The following is a 16462-nucleotide window of genomic DNA, read 5'->3' as shown; positions in this document are numbered from 1 at the left end:
GGGGAGGAGGAGGAGGAGGAGGAGGAGGAGGAGGAGGAGGAGGAGGAGGAGGAAGGGGAGTGGGGACGGTGACGGGGGGGGCACAAGGGATGGCGGCGGCTGCCTCCGCCTTGGCCGCTCCCACCGCGTTCCGGCAGGGATGGGGGGTGCGGAGCCGTGGTTGCCATGGAGGGGACCCCAAATCCGCCCCGTATAGAGAGGAGTCCCCAACCCCCCCCCCTTCCCATACAGGGCACCCCCAAAGTCCCGTTTCCCATGGAGGGCACCCCCAAAACAGGTCCTTTCCCTTGGGACAGTGACTCAGAGCCCCCCCCCCCAATGGGCTGCTCACTGAGGGGGGGGCACCCCGAAAGGAGATGGGGGAACACGGGTCCCCCAGGCTGTGGGGGGCTCGGAGGCACACGCGTGCAGAGGCAGCGATCCCGAACACCAGGGCTCCATTGGGATGCTCTGGGGCTCCCCCAGGACATGGGCACCCCAAAACCTCCAGCTCCCAGGGATACCCGGACACCGAGCCGTGTGGGAAAGGGCACCCCGGGGACCCCATTGCAATGGGGGGGGACACCCCGTGGCTGTTGACCCCCATTGACTCCCAGCCCCATCCTGCCCATGGGGTGAGGGGCAGATCCTGCCCCCAACAGGACGGGCTGAGCCCCCCCTCAAGCTCAGCTCAATGGCACCGGCTGTTGGAACGCCCGAGATTCCTGTTCCATGGGGTCAGGAGCATGTTCCTGGGAAGCGGGACAGCTGATGCCATGTTTTCCATGCTCAGCCCCATCCATCACAGTGGGGAAGGGATGAGCTGCCCGCAGGGGTGCAGGATGGGACCATCACCAGCCACTTGTGCTGGGGACCAAGCTCCAGGTGTTGGGGCTTCATTCCCCCCCCCCAGCACCAACCCTGCCCCTCTCCTGGGGTGCAGCACCCGAGGGTGCTGGTGCAGAGCAGGGGGTGCTGGGGATGGGTTTGGGGAGGCAGAGCTGCTGCAGGCAGATGTGTGGGAGCAGGATGCGGTGACAGCATCAGCTTCCCACTGCCAGCACGGCTCTGATGGGCTCTGCTCCTGCACCCACAGCATCAGTGCTCCTGCACCCACCTGCACCCGCAGTGCTCCTGCACCCACCTGCACCCGCAGTGATCCTGCATCTGCAGTGCTCCTGTATCCAGTGCCCTTGTATCTACAGGGCTCCTGTCCACAGTGCTCCTGTATCCAGTGCTCCTGCATCCACAGTGCTCCTGTATCCACAGTGCTCCTGTATCCACAGCGCTTCCAGTGCTGCCCCTGTCACTGCTCCAGGACATCCAGAGCAGGACACAATGGAGCCAGCAGAGGACCATAGAATCCCAGCCATGGATTGGGTTGGAAGAGACCTTAAAGCTCCTCCAGCTCCAACCCCTGCCACAGGCAGGGACCCCTTCCACTGGAGCAGCTGCTCCAAGCCCCTGTGTCCAACCTGGCCTTGAGCACTGCCAGGGATGGGGCAGCCACAGCTTCTCTGGGCACCCTGTGCCAGTGCCTCAGCACCCTCACAGGGAACAGCTTCTGCCTAAGAGCTCAGCTCAGTCTCCCCTCGGGCAGGTTCAAGCCATTCCCCTTGGCCTGTCCCTACATCCCTTGTCCCAAGCCCCTCTCCAGGTTTCCTGCAGCCCCTTTAGGCACTGGAGCTGCTCTCAGGTCTCCCCTTCAGGAGCCTTCTCTTGTCCAGGCTGCCCCAGCCCAGCTCTCTCAGCCTGGCTCCAGAGCAGAGCTGCTCCAGCCCTCACAGCATCCCCATGGCCTCATCCAACAGCTCCAGGTCCCTCTGGTGCTGCTGCCCCAGGGCTGGACCCAACACGGATCCCAGCCGCAGATCCCTGCTAACCGAGCTCCAGGCTCTGCCCTGCACCCGGATGCTCTGGATCGCGCTGTTTGTTGTAGGAACACCAGGAGCCCCATTCCCACAGCACACGCCTGTGTTTATCCCTGTTTTTCCCTCCGAGTGAACCAGGAAATCTGTTGCCATCGGCTCCTTTTCTCACACCATATGCTGAGCGCCTGCGGCCGCCAGATCCCAAAGGAACCGTTTCCATCCTGGCTCTGGTGCTTCGGGATGTGGCTTTGGGGGTTCGCACCTTCCAACCGCTCCAAAGGTGGAAGGAAGCAGGAAAACGGCTGCAAAAGGATGTATTTGGGTGCTATTTGACATCAGGGTGGTTAAAAGGTGATGTTTTCACCGCACAAGTTTGCTTGAAAGGGGGAATTCGGTCCCTGAGTTCGGTGCTATCCACGCGTTATCCCTTTGCATCATTCCCTTCTCCTGGGATCTCTCCACCACTGCTCCTGGAGAGGCTCCAGACCTCTGGGATGTTCCTCCCGCATTAAGGACACCGGTTTCAGGCCTCGCTCTTGGTTTTCCTGTGCCAGGAGGGCTCAGAACATCCCTGAGCCCGTTCCTGCTCTCCCAACTGCGGGAGCCAAGCGGGACCCGAGATCCCAGCTCCAATCCCCACATCCCAGAGGTGAGAGCTCTGGAACCAGAGCCCGGACGATGCTGACCTCGTCCCGTCCTGCGGCCCCAGGCAGGAGGAGAGGGAACAACCGCGTCCCGGCTCCCTCGGGTCCAACAATGGGATCGGATCCCGTCCCATCGCCCCCAACCCAACCCCATTGCCCCAATCAATGGGATCAGATCCCGTCCCATCGCCCCCAATCCAACCCCATAGCCCCAATCCCATCCCACTGCCCCCCCACCCTACCGCGCATGCGCAGGCTCCGGCTCGGGCTGTACCACCCCGCACCGAGACAGAGGGGTGTGCGAAGAGGATAAACCGCATCTTTCCTTCCCCATCCGGAGCCTCTCCGCTCCCGGCCGCCCTCAGCACCCTCAGCCCCACCGGGGCTCTCCCGGCACCGCGATCCGCATCCCCTCGGTGCTGCGGGGCACGGGGCTGGGTGCGAGACAAGTGGTACGTTCCTCTCCCAGCGCCGCCGGGGCAGGGTGGGACCGGCCACACGCCTCTTCCTCCGTGCCCGGCCGCCGCCATGAGGTAAGGGGCAGCGCTCTGTGGGGTTCGGGGCCGGTACAGCGGCCATGGGGACGGGGGGAGCCGGTAGGGAGCCGGGTTTGGGGTCGGGATAACGGGGGGAGGCTTCGGTAACGGGGAGGGGGGGGGTCCTGCGGCCCCGGGGTGGCTGCGGCCTCCGTGGGGGGAAAATGGCGGCCGCGGTGAGGGGAGGGGGAAATGGCGGCTGAGGGGAAGCTGAGGGAGGGAGGAGCGGGGCCAGGGAAGGGAATGGAGCACAAGAGATGGGGAATGGGAGAGGGACCGGGGGTTCCGATGGAGAAGAGGAGGCTGAGGGGGACCTGATGGCTCCCTGCAAGTGCCTGACAGGAGGATGGAGCCAGGAGGGGCTGGGCTCTGCTCCCAAGGAACAAGGGATGGGACAGGAGGAAATGGCCTCAAGCTGCACCAGGGCAGGTTTAGATAGAGCCGAGGATCAATCCCTGCCCCACGGGGTGCTCGGGGCAGTGCCCATGGTGCGGGGGGGCTGATGCAGGTGTTTGCAGCATGCTGCGGCTCCAGAAGAGGCTGGCCTCCAGCGTCCTGCGCTGCGGCAAGAAGAAAGTGTGGCTGGACCCCAACGAGACCAATGAGATCGCCAACGCCAACTCCCGTGAGTGCCCTGTGTGCAGTAGGGATTCACTGCTCTGAACGGGATAACAAGGGTTTATGGAGGGGCAAAGTCAATGAAGCCAAAGCAAACAGGGCAGGGCCATAGTCAGAGGTGTGAGTGATTCATATTTGGTACAGGTTTCTATGCTTCCACAATTCCATTGGTCACATCCATATTCATAATCCCTGTGTATAGGCAGGGAACATTATAACTAAGTCCAGTGATTTGTTATCAGAAGTCTCCTTCTCTTGGCACTGCTCTTCAATGAGTGTGGGCAGGGGTGTTGAGGATGCAGGAAGCAGTCTTCCTCATGTGAGTAGGGGTCTTCAGGATGAAGTAAGCAGTCTTCCTCACAGTGTACTCATCTCCTTTGGCACAGTTGAACACCCCAGTAATCACAAATTGGCTAAACCCAACCACATCTCTCAGTATTATGATAACTGGCAAAGGTTTAAAGCAGTGTGGCCTTCCTGCACCATTTATTGCAGACAAGGAGCATCCCAAGATGTTTGGGAGGCTCTGCCTCTAAACTCACTGATAGGTAGAAGGATGGTGTGAAATAACTCATTCATGTTAATGGGGTCACTAAATCTTGTTATCTCACCCCAGACTTACAACACAAACGTTGTTCTTTAAAGATGCTTTGGAGGACTGGTGTGGAACAATTCACTCACATTTAGTGGGGCCACTCAATTCCACAGGTTTACAACATAAATACTGTTCATTTCTACAACCTAAGTTAAGCTAAAAAGTACTTTCACTCTCTATTTTACAGGCACTAGCTCTTCTTCTATCAAGCATGCAAACCCCCCCGTTCTCTTTACCTTTACAGATTCTTCTACTAAGCAACTCTGTTTTGCTCATCTTGTGTCTTTATTGAGCTTTGTTTTTGTTACTATAAACTTGTATGGTTATATCCACAGAACCACACTTGGTCTGTGAAAGCCAATACACTGATGTGTGTATCACACTGCCTGTGGGGCTGGGGACAGGGGCAGGGAGGTGAATCCAGGGCACTGAGAGCCTGAGGGAGCCCAGTGCCACATCCTATGGGGGTGGGTTTAAGGTTGGGGAGGGGTCTCTAGTGATGGAGGGGGGGCTTTGGGAAGGCAGGATTGGTGCCTGTGCTTGGTGCTGGAGGTGGATGTTTCTGTCCGCAGGGCAGCAGATCAGGAAGCTCATCAAGGATGGGCTCATCATCCGCAAGCCTGTGACTGTGCATTCCCGAGCCCGCTGCAGGAAGAACACCCTGGCCCGGCGGAAGGGCAGGCACATGGGCATCGGTGAGTCCATCCCAGCCTCCACCTGTGCTTGGTGTGTTCCTGGTTTTCCTCTTGGAGCAAAGACAAGGGTTAAACACAGGGGGAGCCGTCCCAGGCACAGCTCCTGTTGGGCAGAGGAGAGATCCAGGGCAGCCCAAGGGGAAGGACTTGGGGGTGCTGGTCAGTGAGAAACTGAACATGAGCCGGCTGCAGTGTGTGCTCACAGCCCAGAAAGCAACCGTATCCTGGGCTGCATCCAAAGGAGCGTGAGCAGCAGGGCCAAGGAGCTGATCCTGCCCCTCTGTGAGACCTCACCTGGAGCATTGTGTGCAGTTCTGGTGTCCTCAGCATTAGAAGGACATGGAACTGTTGGAACAAGTCCAGAGGAGGCCACGAGGATGCTCAGGGGCTGGAGCAGCTCCTGTATGGAGCCAGGCTGAGAAAGTTGGGGCTGTTGAGCCTGGAGAAGAGAAGCTGCAGGGAGACCTCAGAGAAGCTTCCAGTGTCTGAAGGGGGCTATAGGGATGCTGGGGAGGGACTCTTCATTAGGGACTGTAGTTACAGGACAAGGGGTAATGGGTTCAAACTGAAACAGGGGAAGTTTAGACTGGATCTAAGGAAGAAGTTCTTTAGTGTGAGGGTGCTGAGGCACTGGAATGGGTTGCCCAGGGAGGCTGTGAATGCTCCATCCCTGGCAGTGTTCAAGGCCAGGCTGGACAGAGCCTTGGGTGCCCTGGTTTAGTGTGAGGTGTCCCTGTCCATGGCAGGGGGTTAGAACTGGATGATCTTAAGCTCCTTTCCAACCCAAACCATTCTATGGTTCTATGATTCCATGAGGACCATGTTAAAGGTGCAGGAATCCGGCTCCATTCCCATCCTGTTTTCCCTCTCCAGGTAAGAGGAAGGGCACAGCCAATGCTCGCATGCCCGAGAAGGTGACGTGGATGCGGAGGATGCGGATCCTGAGGCGTCTCCTGCGCAGATACAGGGAATCCAAGAAGATCGACCGGCACATGTGAGCCTGGTGGTGCTGGAGCCCTCCCCATGGAGCACAGCACCAGGGCTGATCCCAGCAGGAGGGATGGGGGGGTCTGGGGCTGCCTCACTGAGCCCCTTCCCTTCTGCTCCATCAGGTATCACAGCCTGTACCTGAAGGTCAAGGGCAACGTGTTCAAGAACAAGCGCATCCTCATGGAGCACATCCACAAGCTCAAGGCGGATAAAGCTCGCAAGAAGCTCCTGGCGTAAGTGCTGCGTCCACAGTGGGGTGATCCCGGGGGTGCTGCATCCACAGTGGGGTGATCCCGGGGGTGCTGCATCCACAGTGGGGTGATCCCGGGGGTGCTGCATCCACAGTGGGGTGATCCCGGGGGTGCTGCATCCACAGTGGGGTGATCCTGGGGGTGCTGCATCCACAGTGGGGTGATCCTGGGGGTGCTGCATCCACAGTGGGGTGATCCTGGGGGTGCTGCATCCACAGTGGGGTGATCCTGGGGGTGCTGCATCCACAGTGGGGTGATCCTGGGGGTGCTGCATCCACAGTGGGGTGATCCTGGGGGTGCTGCATCCACAGTGGGGTGATCCTGGGGGTGCTGCATCCACAGTGGGGTGATCCCGGGGGGGGTTCTGCTGCTGGTGGCTTCTTCTGCAGCCTGGGTGAGGAACGGAGCCAGAATTGGGTAGGACTGGCCCAAAGATGAGCTCTTAGGCAGAAGCTGTTCCCTGTGAGGGTGCTGAGGCGCTGGCACAGGGTGCCCAGAGAAGCTGTGGCTGCCCCATCCCTGGCAGTGCTCAAGGCCAGGTTGGACACAGGGGCTTGGAGCAGCTGCTCCAGTGGAAGGGGTCCCTGCCCGTGGCAGGGGTTGGAGCTGGAGGAGCTTTAAGGTCCCTTCCAACCCATCCCCTGCTTCCATGCTCCATTGGTGCAGCTGGCACTGGAGCAGAGCTTGCTTCGGATCTGGGGGAGCAGGGGCCAGGCTGCAAGCTCTGAGGGGACCCCCCCATGAACCAGCTCTCCCCCTCTCACAGGGACCAGGCTGAAGCTCGCAGGTCCAAGACCAAGGAGGCTCGGAAGCGGCGCGAGGAGCGGCTGCAGGCCAAGAAGGAGGAGATCATCAAGACCCTCTCCAAGGAGGAGGAGACCAAGAAGTGACCCCTGCTTGTCTTGCACCCGGAGGAGCCTCCAGCCACGAGCATCCAATAAAGCTCCAGAGCCCCAACTGCTCCCAGGGAGTCTCCCTCTTTCTCTCCAGGATGTGTGGAATGTGGAGAGCTCCAGCTCTTCACCTTGGTTCATCAGGGACAGGCTCTGGGTGCGCTGCAGCCACAGAGGGGAAGGGACAGGAGGGAGCAGGGGACCCCCAACCCTCACCCAAGCTTCTCCTTACCCCATGGGTGCTGCAAGGGGCCAACCCTCCCCACCCCAAGCTTTTAGAAGCTGGTTGAGCCCCACAACCCCATCACCACCCAACTCTTCCCATTCTCACCCTCCATCCCCATCCTTTCCCCCCTCAGGCACAGATATTTTAAACCTCATTTTTAGGGTCCATCCTGAATCTCCATCCCCCCCAAACCAGCAAAATCCAACCCAACCCCCCCACGATGCCACATCCATAGGGGATTCTCCAAGAACAGGGATCTGTTCAGGTTTAACTGAGCCGGGTGCCAGCCCCATCCCTGTGGGAGCAGCCACGGGAATGGGCTCGCAAGCACTGCTGCAGGCCTTGAACCCCCAGACAAGCCTCATTTGGGGTGGAATTGGGGCTCCCTGGCCCAGAAGGGCTCAGTTGGTGCCCTGGGGAGCTCCCTGCTCCATCTGCTCCAGCCCTGGAGGGTTGAGGCAGCAGAAGCTGCTTCCCAAGGCTCTGCCCATGGATCCTATGGCACAGGTTGGGTGTCTGGGGAGGAGCAGGGCCTGAGGTCCTGGCCTGAGCCAGCAGATCCAGGACCCACCAGCTCCTCACCCCACAACCACAGCTGAGCCCCAAACCTCTGCTTGATGCCTTCTGCGCCCCCCAAACCAAAGCCCCCTTCCCAAGCCCCAGCCCGGAACGCTGCCCCATGCACCGGGATTGGGTTTTGCTCTCCCAGTTGGTCCGGTGGTAAAAAAGAGCTTGGAAAATGGTGTTTATTGGTATTTATAAATACAAACATAGAGTCCATTTGGAGACGGATTAAGTGACTGTCAAGGACACTGTCAAGTAGGTTCTGAGCTACCTTAATGCTGTCAACCCTGTCTGGAAAACGACAACGAAAACGCTTTGGGTTCTGCAGTCTTGGGGAGCTTCCCCCATGAAAACTGGGCTCTGCCACAAGGAAAATCCCATCAAATCTGGCTTGGAAATCCCCATCAGCTCTGCCCTGCCCCATCTCCAGCTGTGCAAAGACACCGGTTGCTGCTGATGCTCCCAGGACACGGTTTGTCCTCGGCCACCCTGAAACTCGGGAGCTGTGCAAAGGGAGGATGAGGAATGCTCGTGGAGGAGGGACGGGATCCACAGGGATCTGAATAAATAGAATGGATTCAAAGCCAGCTCCAGGGAAGGATCGACAGCATCCTTGAGGCGGCACAACCAGGCTCCCAGCAGCACACTGGGAAGTGAACGCTGATGGGGAGAGGGAAGGGGAAGCTGGAGATGAAGGTGGGAAGAAGTGACCCTTCTGCCTGCCCGAACTGCTTGGAGCGGTGGGAAGAGGGTGGGAAGCAGCACAAAGCAAACCCTGAGCCTCAACCAGATCCCTCGTGCTGCACCCCATGGACTGAAGGTGCAGCATCACTTGGGGGGTCAGAGGCATCCAGAACCACGGGTCCCTTCCAGCCCGGATGGGCCCTGGCAGCAGGAGCACAACACCACCCCCAAACCTGTGACAGAGTCTGAGCTCTGCCCCATGGAACCCATCCGATCCCTGATCCTATGGGAGCTGGGAAGTGCTGGCACGGAGCAAACCCTCCTTCCATCCATGACACTTACCTGTGGAAGGGGAACAAGCAGCACACACACACACACCCCCCGGGCTCACACAGAGGGTGATGACTCGAGGTCTGTTTTCAGGCTGCTCCTCCCAGGGCAACCAGCAGCATCTGCTCTGCTTTTCCTTGGGGATGAAGGGGAAGCAGGAGGAAGCTGGGAATTAGGGTCCCTGCAGCAAGGGTCAGAACTTGTTCCCCTATAGCAGGAGTTAGAGCCTTGTCCCTGGGAGCAAACCTGGAACGCAGAAGAGGTTTGGACACCCAAGCACTGATGAGAAGGGGCTGAGGAGCCTCCCGTGGTGCAGCTCCCTTGTCCTGCATCCTCTCCCCCCGGATCACTCCAGGCTCAGGCTGCTCCCGGTGGGAAGCACTCATTGGAATGCCCCATTCCTGCCTTTGTGCTTAGGGAATCTCCAATCGTGTCAAATCAACCCCAAGTGGGATGCAGGGAGGGGAACCCCCCCCAGGATGTGCCAGGTTTCAAGCTGGACCACAAGGATCTAAGGAAGCCTCTGAGCCGGATGCTATGGAACACAGAAGAGATGAACATTGGCCATGAGCATGCTCAGGGTGCTGAGCAGGGGAGCACGGCTCAATCCTGACCCCCAACAGCTGCTGCTTCATCCCCTCACTGAAGAATGGACACAAGAACTTGGGGGGGGGGGGTCAGGTTTGTTTTCTTTGTTTCCCCCTTGGACAAGGGTTAAAGCAGGTCCCTTCCTCTCCCCTTCCCCATGTCCAAGGCTTTCAGTTCCCTCTCCCAACCTCACCACAAGCCTCCCCTCCTGCTCCCAGCGATTCCACCCAGCGGGAATGGTTCCGGATGGGACCAATCCACCTAGAGAGAAAGCCACGAGAGCTCCAGCTCCCACAGCACGGAGGGATGGGGGGTGTCTATGGATGGGGATGGGTGGCTACAGGGGCACCACAGCCCTGCTCCCTGCCCCTTGCAAATGACACTGGTATCGCTTTCCTTGGAGGTCCTGGTGTGTCCCCCATGCTCCTACAAGGGGGTGGAAGCCTCAGTTTGCAGGAGGAGCGCGGCCGCTGTCATAGGATGATGCAGCATCTGCAGAACCGCTGTCTGCTGCCTCCCACCGACGGAGGGGGGGTCACAGGAGCGAAGTAAGCGTGGACTCTGATGTTGGGTAAGTGGGTCTGGAAGACAAACACGAGGGGGGCGGTGACAATGAGGAGCCCCCACCAGGCCTGGCTCTGCTCTGACAATGGAACTGGAGGTTCCTGCAGGTGCCCAGGGGGATTTTGCCCTTTTAAGTTCATTCTGTCAGTGGAAAAGAGAATCCCAGGGAATAAAGTGATGTCCTTTCCTCCCCCATCACTCCTGGGGTGGCTGTGGGGAGCAGAACAGCTCCTGCCTGTGCAGAGCTGTGTCCTCTGAAGCCAATGAAGTGCTATCATTGCTCCTCTTAAGAGATCCCAGTCATGGGATGGGTTGGGTTGGAAGGGACCTTAAAGCTGATCCATCTCCAACCCCTGCCACAGGCAGGGACCCCTTCCACTGGAGCAGCTGCTCCAAGCCCCTGTGTCCAACCTGGCCTTGAGCACTGCCAGGGATGGGGCAGCCACAGCTCCTCTGGGCACCCTGTGCCAGTGCCTCAGCACCCTCACAGCTCGAGACACAGCCCGAGGATGGGAGCACTGGGCCATGAGGTGCTTTAGGTGCCGACAGCTCACGACAGAGCAGCCTGGCTCTGTCCCAGCTGAGCCCCTGCAGCCTCCCCTGCCTCTAGGACAGGATTCTGTGGGAGGTGGCCCTGCCCATTGGGGTTGGACTGGATGATCTTGAGGTCCCTTCCAACCCAAACCGTTCTATGGTTCTATGATTACCCCTGTTATTTATATGGGAAGGGCCAACACAATGCACTGCAATGTGCACAGAGCCTATGAAGCAGTGATGGAGGTGCCCCTGCTGTGCTGCAAGCTCCATCCCCTTTACAAGCCACATGTAAAACAACCACTCCTACCCAGCAACAACCTCTCCCCATCAGCCAAGCCTCCGGGTGCACAGGACCCCCTGCCCCCCAAGCCTCCCTCCTGCCCCCCAAGCTCTGCCCCTTACCCTGAGTCTCTTGATGCCGGCGCGGGTGATCTGCTGGCAGTCATACAGTTCTATCCTCTCCAAGCTGTGGCAGCTCTTCAGGTGCTCCAGGGATGCATCTGTGATCAGGGGGCAGTTGTCCAGCTCGATCACTTCCAAGCGGTCGTGGGCGCAGGCTCCATTGCCCAAGTGCCGGATCCCATCGTCCGTGATGAGCTCGCAGTGGGACAAGCTCTGCAGTGAACACAGCAGGGCTGAACCGGAGCCCAAGCCATTCCCCTTGTCCCATCCCTATATCCCTCATCCCAAGCCCCTCTCCGGGGTCCCTGCAGCCCCTTTAGGCACTGGAGCTGCTCTCAGGACCTTCAGGAGCCTTCTCTTGTCCAGGCTGCCCCAGCTCAGCTCTCTCAGCATCTCACAGGGCAGACTGAGCCTGAATTCCCACTTTTCCCACCTAGAGGAATACTGCTTTCCAGAGCCAGGCCTCAGCTCCCCAGCTCCATAATACAGGTGGGAAGAGCTGCAGTCTCCTATGGATGTAGAGGTTCTCCAGGTCAAGTTTCCAGCTGAGCCTTCACATCACATCCATGAAGGCAAAGAGACAAATCCCCACAGGCTGCACTTCAAATCCTTGTGTTTGTGGCACAGCCAAAGCTGGAATTCTCCCTTGGAACACTCACCAGAACCTGGAGCCGTGGACAGTGTATGGAGAGCTGGATCAATGTGCTGTCTGTTATCTGGAAAAGAGGAAAAGCCCTTTTCAGGCTGGCTGCTGTGCTCAAGGCCTTCCCCCTCCTAGGAGAGGAACACTGCAAAGCTGGCCTAATCCATGGCAGAATTCCCCTGTCCTGAGCCCCAATTCCAGGTTCTTCCACTCCCTTCGAGGCATCACCTCATGTTTTCCTGAGCTTCCCATAGCAGCTCTGATGGAGCAAGGAGCAGAGCTCCATCCCATCCCAACAGCTCTGGAGCACTGCCCCATTGTTCCTCTGTATCCCTCCGGAAGAAAGAGGCTCAACACAGCGGCTCCCTGATGGGAACTGCCTGGGATGCCTTTGTTCCGAGCCCAATTCCTCTTCTTCCTTTTCCGGGTTCACTTCAAAGCAGCTCCTGCCTGGAAATCCAGCTCTTATCCCTGTCAGTGCTCCCCTATGGCCACTGGGAGACAAGAGCAGCACAGGAGGCAGGGATAGGGACATCATCCCTGTCATCCCACTGCCCTGGTAGCACAGGCAGCCCAGCTCCATTCCAAGCTGTTGCCATGTCCTCTAGCTCAATGTGCCCTTCCCACACAGAGGTAACTTCCAGTATTCCCAGCCATACATGGAGCACAAACCTGTTCTTGCCTTGTGCATACTTTACTCTGGGGGTCACATTCCTATCACCTCTATCACTAATCAAGTGCTACTGTGGTCATTATTAGATATTGATGATGAAATTTGATACTAATTGATAACTGAGATATGAACAAAGGCTCAATCCCCAAAAGTGACACTGTCTTTATCCCAAATACATCCCATTTTCCTGCTCAGGATGTGAAATCCAGTCCTTTGGAGCCCATCTCCCCCTCTGCCCCCTATTGCCATGCTGCCTAAAGGATAATAGAGCCAAGGGTGGCAGCTCCTACCTGGACACACTCTTCCAGGTCCATCTTTTCAAGCTCATGGCAGTTCTAGGAACAAAGAGAAGAGCAAACACACAAACTGAGTGCAGGGAATGGGAACACAACCACAGGAACACAGCTCTCATTCAACCCACAAGGTCCTCTCCATGAGCATCCCGGTGCTGCTTCTCTATGCCCAGCACCAATGCAGTGTAGGACCAGGTAAAGGCACAGAGGTGCTCCAGTCCTGGCAAATAGGGGCAGTCAAATTTAGGGTTGCTTGTGCACGTCCCAGGTTACTCCAGCAATCAAACCAGGAGGGTTTTCCTTCCAAGTGCTTCCCATTGGGATGCAGGGCTCAGGACAATGGCAAAGGCTGCAGTTTGGTGGCACAGGCAAGGACAGCCCCTGATTGCTCACATCCATCAGGCAGGGAAGGAGCACTTACCCTGGCGAGGGTGGTAAAGCCCACGTCTGTCAGCTGGGAACACCTTGCCACTTCCAATATCCTGCATAGGGAAGGGATCACCATCACCACAGTGCAGTCACTTGGCTTTGCAGAGCACTTCAGTGCAAGCTTCCAGCACCCCAGGGATGCTCGGAGCCATAGAACCAGATTGGGTTGGGATGAAGGGACCTTAAAGCTCACCCATTCCCAACCCCTGCCATGGACAAGGACCCCTTCCACTGGAGCAGCTGCTCCAAGCCCCTGTGTCCAACCTGGCCTTGAGCACTGCCAGGGATGGGGCAGCCACAGCTTCTCTGGGCACCCTGTGCCAGCACCTCAGCACCCTCACAGGGAACAGCTTCTGCCTAAGAGCTCATCCCTGGCAGGTTCCAGGCATTCCCAAAGTGGGGAAGCACCAGAGAGATGAGCACTGGAGAACAAGTATTTGATGCCATGAGAGAGGTTTGAAGTCTTAAGGGGTGAACCATTTACTTGCTGGCAGCCACTGCTGAGGTTTCCTTCCCAGTGGTACCACATTTACCCACCTCTAGAGGAAAAGAAGCCAACTTCCCTATAGTGCAGGATGGATTTTACTCTATGGAGCTGAATGGGAACACAGAAACCATTTGGAACCGAAACGATGCTTCACCTTCCTCTTTTGACACTGGGTTCCATGCATTTGTACCCGTAATGCTTTGAAGGGGCTGGCACAGAACACAGCTGTGCTTTGCTCCCCCTGGAAGAGCCCTATTTTGTGCCATTTAATGCAGCCACTCAGCTCTTAGGGATGTCAGAGAATAAAACTCCCTTTTCTTCCTGCACCTGGGTATTTGCTGCATTAAAGTGGAGTCCTCCTGCAGAAACTGGTCCTAATAGAGCCTTAAGAGATAACACAGAAGGCAGCAAGCACCTGCAGAGCCACGGATGCCATCTGAAACCATCCAAAGCATCATGAGAAACCTGTCAACATCACACAGCAGGAGGAAACTGTAGTTCCAGGCTGTTCCCAGTACAACAGCCACCTAACCTCACTGCTTTCCATCAGGGAACTAAGCACACATCAGCAGGGCACAGAGCTCCATGGAGCTCTACCCACAGAATGGGTTTGGCTCTATCCATGATCAAACACCAGTGATCAAAAGAGCCCCTTTTAGAGAGGATTTTGGTGTCCAAACAGGCTCAAACACACCAGGACCACATCACCAGGAGGGGATGGAGCTGCAGACTTACCTAAGCCTTGGGCAGTTCTGTCCCAGGGCGTTCAGGATGGCATCTGTAATGTTAGAGCAGCCTGAAGCACACAAGGATTGCAACTTGTGGCATCCTCTGCATATTGTAATGAGACCATCATCTGTTATTTGCTACAAGAAAAACAATAACAACATCACAAGCCATAACAACGGAGGCAGAGGTGCAAAGGTGCTGCTTGTGCTCCTGCTTCCAACCAGGTCCCCGAGGCCGAGGTCTGCTTCTTTTAACCCCAAAATGCAGGCAGCTCTTTCACTGCAGCAGCTGACATAGGGTGAACCACACTGAGGTGACTTGGGAGCACTGGGAAGTGATTCCACATGCATGGAAGTGTTTCCGAGTGGAGGGTAACAGTGGGTCCACACTCACCCAACAGGCAGAGTTACCCCCAGAATGAGCTACAGGTTGTTCTCACTGCCTTGTACAACTACACCTCAGTGGTGTGGGACCAAAACCTGAGCTGGAAGAGACAGGCTTACAGGCAAACTCCCATTCAATTCCAGTGCAGCACAGCAGCTCCATGGACCTGCAGCATCCCCAGGCACACAGGGACCATCCAGCCCCATGTGCTCTGCAATGGGATGGCAACAGGGCATGGATCTGCTCCAGATGTGCTCTTCCTTGTGTGGGGCTGGGAGTGTGTGTGGCAGGAGAGCGACACAGGCAGTGGGATAGGGGAAAAGGGATAACGGGGGCAGAGGATGTGTGTGCTGAGCACCAGGTGAAACCTCACTGGACTTTGAGAGGCAACCAGACCCAATTCCTATAGGAAAACACCAACTTCTGGGACTAGTATTACTTCATTCAACAGCAGGTCTATGGGCTGGTAAACCCAAGCTCTGCAGTAGGGAGAAACTGAGCAGAACTTGGTGTTTTCAGGTAAGGAGATCACAAACCTTCCCAGGTTTCTCCTCCTTTCTTCCCACTGCCTCTTCCCAAGATCCCAGACACAGCTCAGCCCCAGTCCCATGGATGGGCACCAGTCTGGGAAGTGCTAAAGCTGCTCCTTCAACGGGACTGGGCCAGCAACAGCCCTGCATCCCAGAGGCTCTGCTCACTGGCATGGAAAAGGCAGTGGCTGCCCCATTACAGCCTGCATCACCCTGGCTGCAGCTTGTGAGTGCAAAGAGCCTATTCCAGGTTCTTCTTTGGCAGAAATAGAGATTTTTTTTTGCAGAAATTTATATTTTTGGGCAGAAATTTATATTTTTGGGCAGAAATTGACATTTTTGGGCAGAAATGGACATTTTTGGCACTGCAGATGAGCGCTTGAGAGCCCTCGTGGGCAGGGAAAGTGCACTTCTTGGTTGAGCTTTATGAAGAGGCCCAAGGAGCCATGGGCTCAGAGCAGCATCCAAGCATTCCAGGCCAATGGAAAGGATTTTTCCAGCTCCTCCTGCATACGAGGCAGGGCAAAGAGACAAAACAAGTGTGGCAAAGGCAGAGCTGTGACTTTGGGGGGGCTTATTCAACCCTATTGAATGTTCCCAACAAGCTGGTTCCATCCCTTGGTTTTGAAAGCCTGGTAAATTCCCTGTTTCCCTGCCTGCAGTGGTCCTAATGGTGATCCTAATGGACCTAAGTGGTCCTCCTGGGATGGAGCCCATTCTGCAGGGTTCTGCTCAGAGATGGCCTCAACCAGCACAGTGCTGGGTTGCATGGGGGCATCACAGGGAGCTTTACTTACTAAGCACGTCTGAAGGTTTAAAGTGACCAGTTCAGGACAATGGGCACCAATGTACTTCAGAGCTTCATCCTCGAGCTGGAAAGGAAGGAATCAGAGACTGAAGCAACGTGTTCAGACTTGAAGGGAGCTACACAAGAAGCACAGGGGGCTTAATAAAGCATCTATGGTTTGGATACCCATAGGGCACAAGGGCAGCACCTGCACACGCACCCCATGGCTTTTGGGTTTTAAGCATCTCAGGAGCAGGGTTCCAAGACCCCAACACTAAGGTTCAAGAGAAGCTGATCAAACACAGATGTAACAAAGGCAGCAGTGAAACCAGGGATGAAGGAAATGATTCCCTAGCCAGGGCCTGGAAGTGCCACCACCTTGATACTGCAATAGTGGGACCCAGAGAGAGCCTTGTTTTGATGTGAGGAGCACAAACACGTCCAGGTTGCTTCCTGCTGATAAAAAGAAGCTGCTATTCCTAAATCTCTAAGAGCAGATGATAAGTAATTGATGACAAGGACATCTTGCCATCAATATTG

At 56.8% G+C, this 16462-nt stretch overlaps 2 protein-coding genes across 2 annotated transcripts in view; one reads left to right on the top strand and one right to left on the bottom strand.

Moving 5' to 3' along the window:
- The first annotated feature begins 2876 nt into the window (after positions 1 to 2876).
- RPL19 (ribosomal protein L19) lies at positions 2877 to 7141 on the top strand. Its single transcript, XM_034070045.1, has 6 exons — positions 2877 to 3027; positions 3549 to 3655; positions 4816 to 4938; positions 5812 to 5932; positions 6051 to 6161; positions 6946 to 7141. The coding sequence occupies exons 1-6, from the start codon at positions 3023 to 3025 to the stop codon at positions 7067 to 7069; spliced, it is 591 nt and encodes a 196-aa protein (XP_033925936.1). The 5' UTR covers positions 2877 to 3022; the 3' UTR covers positions 7070 to 7141.
- Positions 7142 to 9547: 2406 nt separating this feature from the next.
- The window catches only part of FBXL20 (F-box and leucine rich repeat protein 20), a 32397-nt gene continuing 25482 nt past the window's right edge, over positions 9548 to 16462 (bottom strand). Inside the window, 7 exon segments of the mRNA XM_034070044.1 lie at positions 9548 to 10045; positions 10968 to 11180; positions 11627 to 11683; positions 12574 to 12618; positions 12998 to 13058; positions 14228 to 14358; positions 15933 to 16007. Of these exon segments, the coding sequence (XP_033925935.1) occupies positions 9938 to 10045; positions 10968 to 11180; positions 11627 to 11683; positions 12574 to 12618; positions 12998 to 13058; positions 14228 to 14358; positions 15933 to 16007 (690 nt within the window). The 3' untranslated portion in view covers positions 9548 to 9937.

Source organism: Melopsittacus undulatus, chromosome 17, assembly GCF_012275295.1.
Source record: "Melopsittacus undulatus isolate bMelUnd1 chromosome 17, bMelUnd1.mat.Z, whole genome shotgun sequence".
NCBI lineage: Eukaryota > Metazoa > Chordata > Aves > Psittaciformes > Psittaculidae > Melopsittacus > Melopsittacus undulatus.
This window is presented reverse-complemented; position numbering and strand designations above follow the sequence as displayed.